The sequence below is a fragment of the Callospermophilus lateralis genome, chromosome 6 (assembly GCF_048772815.1).
Source record: "Callospermophilus lateralis isolate mCalLat2 chromosome 6, mCalLat2.hap1, whole genome shotgun sequence".
Lineage (NCBI taxonomy): Eukaryota > Metazoa > Chordata > Mammalia > Rodentia > Sciuridae > Callospermophilus > Callospermophilus lateralis.
The window spans coordinates 33,859,056-33,862,149 of NC_135310.1; the positions used below are offsets into that span (position 1 = coordinate 33,859,056).

Sequence of the window (3,094 nt, forward strand, 5' to 3'; positions counted from 1 at the left end):
GGGTATTTTACAATTGAGTTGCATTCTTAGTCTCAGCCCTTTATTTAATTTATTTTTTAAATTCAAGCCAGGGTCTCATTGAGTTGCCAAAGGTCTTGCTAAGTTGCTAAAGCTGTCCTCACATTTGCAAGCCTGCCTCAGCCTCCAGAGTTACTAGGATTATAGGCATGTACCACCACACCCAGCTTCCAGTGCACTTTTGATTCACTACCCAGGGAAACTGTACTAGGTTCAATTGACATTAGTTTTCTCTTTTGCTCTCACTTTCTGATTTTTTAGCAGAAAAAAATATATGTACTTTTTTTTTTTTTTTTTTAATTTTGGTGGCCAGTTCCAAAGAGAGAAGAGTAGAACTTTTCAATGAGAGCTGTCTTCACTCCTGGTGCTGAAGAACTCCCTGCAGCATTCTGCTACCAGGTGAATGGGTCTTGCCCCAGGACAGTCCATCCTCTGGGTATCCAGCTGGTCATCTACCTGGCCTGTGCAGCAGGCATACTTACTACAGTGCTAGGGAATCTGTTTGTGGTGTTTTCTGTGTCCTACTTTAAAGTGCTTCAAACTCCCACTAACTACTTACTGCTTTCCCTGGCCCTGGCTGACATGCTGCTGGGTCTTCTGGTGCTGCCACTGAGCACTGTTCGCTCTGTGGAGAGTTGCTGGTTCTTTGGGGACTTCCTCTGCCGTCTGCACACCTACTTGGACACTCTTTTCTGCCTCACCTCCATCTTCCATCTCTGTTTCATTTCCATTGACCGTCACTGTGCCATCTGCGACCCCCTGCTCTATCCCTCCAAGTTCACAATCAGGGTGGCCCTCAAGTATATCTTAGCAGGGTGGGGAGTGCCAGCAGCTTATACTGCCATCCTCCTCTACACAGATTTTGTAGAAAGAGGACTTAGCCAGTGGCTGGAAGAGATGCCTTGTGTGGGCAGTTGTCAGCTGCTGTTCAATAAGTTTTGGGGCTGGTTAAACTTCCCTGCATTCTTTATCCCCTGCCTCCTCATGATCAGCTTGTATGTGAAGATCTTCGTGGTTGCAACCAGGCAGGCTCGACAGATCAGCACCTTGAGCCAAAGCTTGGCTGGGGCTGCCAAGCGTGAGAGAAAAGCTGCCAAGACCCTAGGCATCGCTGTGGGCATCTACCTCATGTGCTGGCTTCCCTTCACCGTGGACACCCTGGTGGATAGCCTCCTTAACTTTGTCACACCACCACTCATCTTTGACATCTTTATCTGGTTTGCCTACTTCAACTCAGCCTGCAACCCCGTCATCTACGTCTTTTCCTACCGGTGGTTCAGGAAGGCACTGAAACTCATCCTGAGCCGGGAGATCTTCTTGCCACGGACCCCCACTATTGATTTGTACCAAGAATGACTCCTTCTGCTGAATGCAGGCAGGAATCCTGTAGGAAGGCATGGTGGGAAGGAGGAGTGGCACCGGAGCTGTGGGTTGCGTGGTGTCATGAGTTTGTAGGTAGCTTCCAGGGTTCAAGTGCAGGAGAAAGACAGCTTAATTTGGAAAGAGATGAGTGCTCCTCTTATTCACTGCCCTCATAGTAGAATGTAGGGTAAGGAGAGAGGTAAGTCATCTAAAGATCTTCTGGATAAGCCACAATGCTGGGAAAATATTTGGCTCCTAAGTCATTGCTTCCTTAAAACAACTAAGATGCAGAGGTGGAAGGATCCAGCTCCCGGGCCTGGATTTCTGAGCTCCTGGTTCTGCCACATGAAGCAGCCAGGTGAGACTTCAGCTATCTTTGAATCCTCCATCTCCCTTGCCATATAGTGTCCTCATTCACAAAATCTGGGATTTGCACTGTTTTCTTTCTAAAGTGTCCTGAAGCTAAAATATTGCATAGTATAATATTGGAAACCTTGTTTAAATCATAATTTTACTTCACATTTTTAAGTCAATTGTCAAGAATTTGAAATACTTCTTTTTAAAAATGTTGATTTTAGAGTTCTTGTCCTCTTGGAAGTCAAACACTAAATAGAATTATAAGTCAGACTTATTTATTTTAATGACATTGAGTAAATATATTCTGTTCTTGAAGGAATGTTTTCATTTTTCGAAATTACCATAATTTGAAAACATATGGAATATTTTAGTAAGTGATAATTATTCCCATCTTGTCATTTTAATTATTCCCTCCTTTAATCACCAGTTAAAATCACTATCTTTCCAATAGAATGAGCTCATGGTTTTCACTGGGAAAAAAGTACCTATGTCACATACTTCTCAGAATTGGATCAAATGTGTCTCAGCAGCCATTGCAATAAATCTGTGAATAGGACTGGCATTAAAAATCAGGAAGGAGAATAAGCTTCTAGAGAATCAAAGAAATACAGAGACATGAGTATAATGGTACAGTCTCTATCACCAATGAATCAGGGAGGAAGGAGAACAAGAATTAGACCTGTGATGGACACCACATGGGGAACTTAAGCTGATGGGTAGACAGGTAAAGTCCTGACCCCAGTACTTGAAGTCCAGCTCATCATCATTACTTATGAGAACAGGGTATAAAAAGCAAATGTTTTGCACCTGGCAAATCTGTTTAAGCCCTTGGACAAATGGAAACCTGCTTTCCATACCAATTTTCTGAGACCCTGATGTCTAAACAGAACGTTTCTGGTGATACTTTATTATGGGGTTATTGACCCTCCCCCTTACTGAGTGAGAATTAACTATACTTAAGGCAAATATTCTTACTTTTTGTGCTATGACTGTTTTGACACTCTGGTTATGATCATAGACTCCCATCTTATAACAAGACTTTCAAGTGAATAAAATTGTTTTTAAGGTAGCATTGTAAAAGAAAATAGTTACTCTGAAATATAGTTATCATGAAGTAACACAGGTCAACACAGCACAGTCTTGAGATCTGTTCCTGATCACCCAGCTGGTATTCATGCCATTTAGATATGGTGACAACATCAGTGCATCTTTGTTCTTCCGGATATGGTCTGGATCCCATGGCTAACTGTGAGTTCACCTCCTTATCCCAAGAACCTAGCATAATGCCACCCACACAGTAGGTACTCAATCAATATTTATTGAATCAAATATATGCAAATTAGGAGTCAAAACATTT

At 42.5% G+C, this 3,094-nt stretch overlaps 1 protein-coding gene across 1 annotated transcript; it reads left to right on the forward strand.

Moving 5' to 3' along the window:
* Positions 1-360: 360 nt before the first annotated feature.
* Positions 361-1,374, forward strand: Taar5 (trace amine associated receptor 5). The gene has a single exon (XM_076859719.2). It carries the CDS (start codon positions 361-363, stop codon positions 1,372-1,374), a length of 1,014 nt encoding a protein of 337 aa, XP_076715834.2.
* The last annotated feature ends 1,720 nt before the right edge of the window (positions 1,375-3,094 follow it).

What these genes read in the sequence shown, in the direction of transcription:
- Taar5 (XM_076859719.2), top strand. Translation starts at nt 361, where the DNA reads ATGAGAGCTGTCTTCACTCCTGGTGCTGAAGAACTCCCTGCAGCATTC.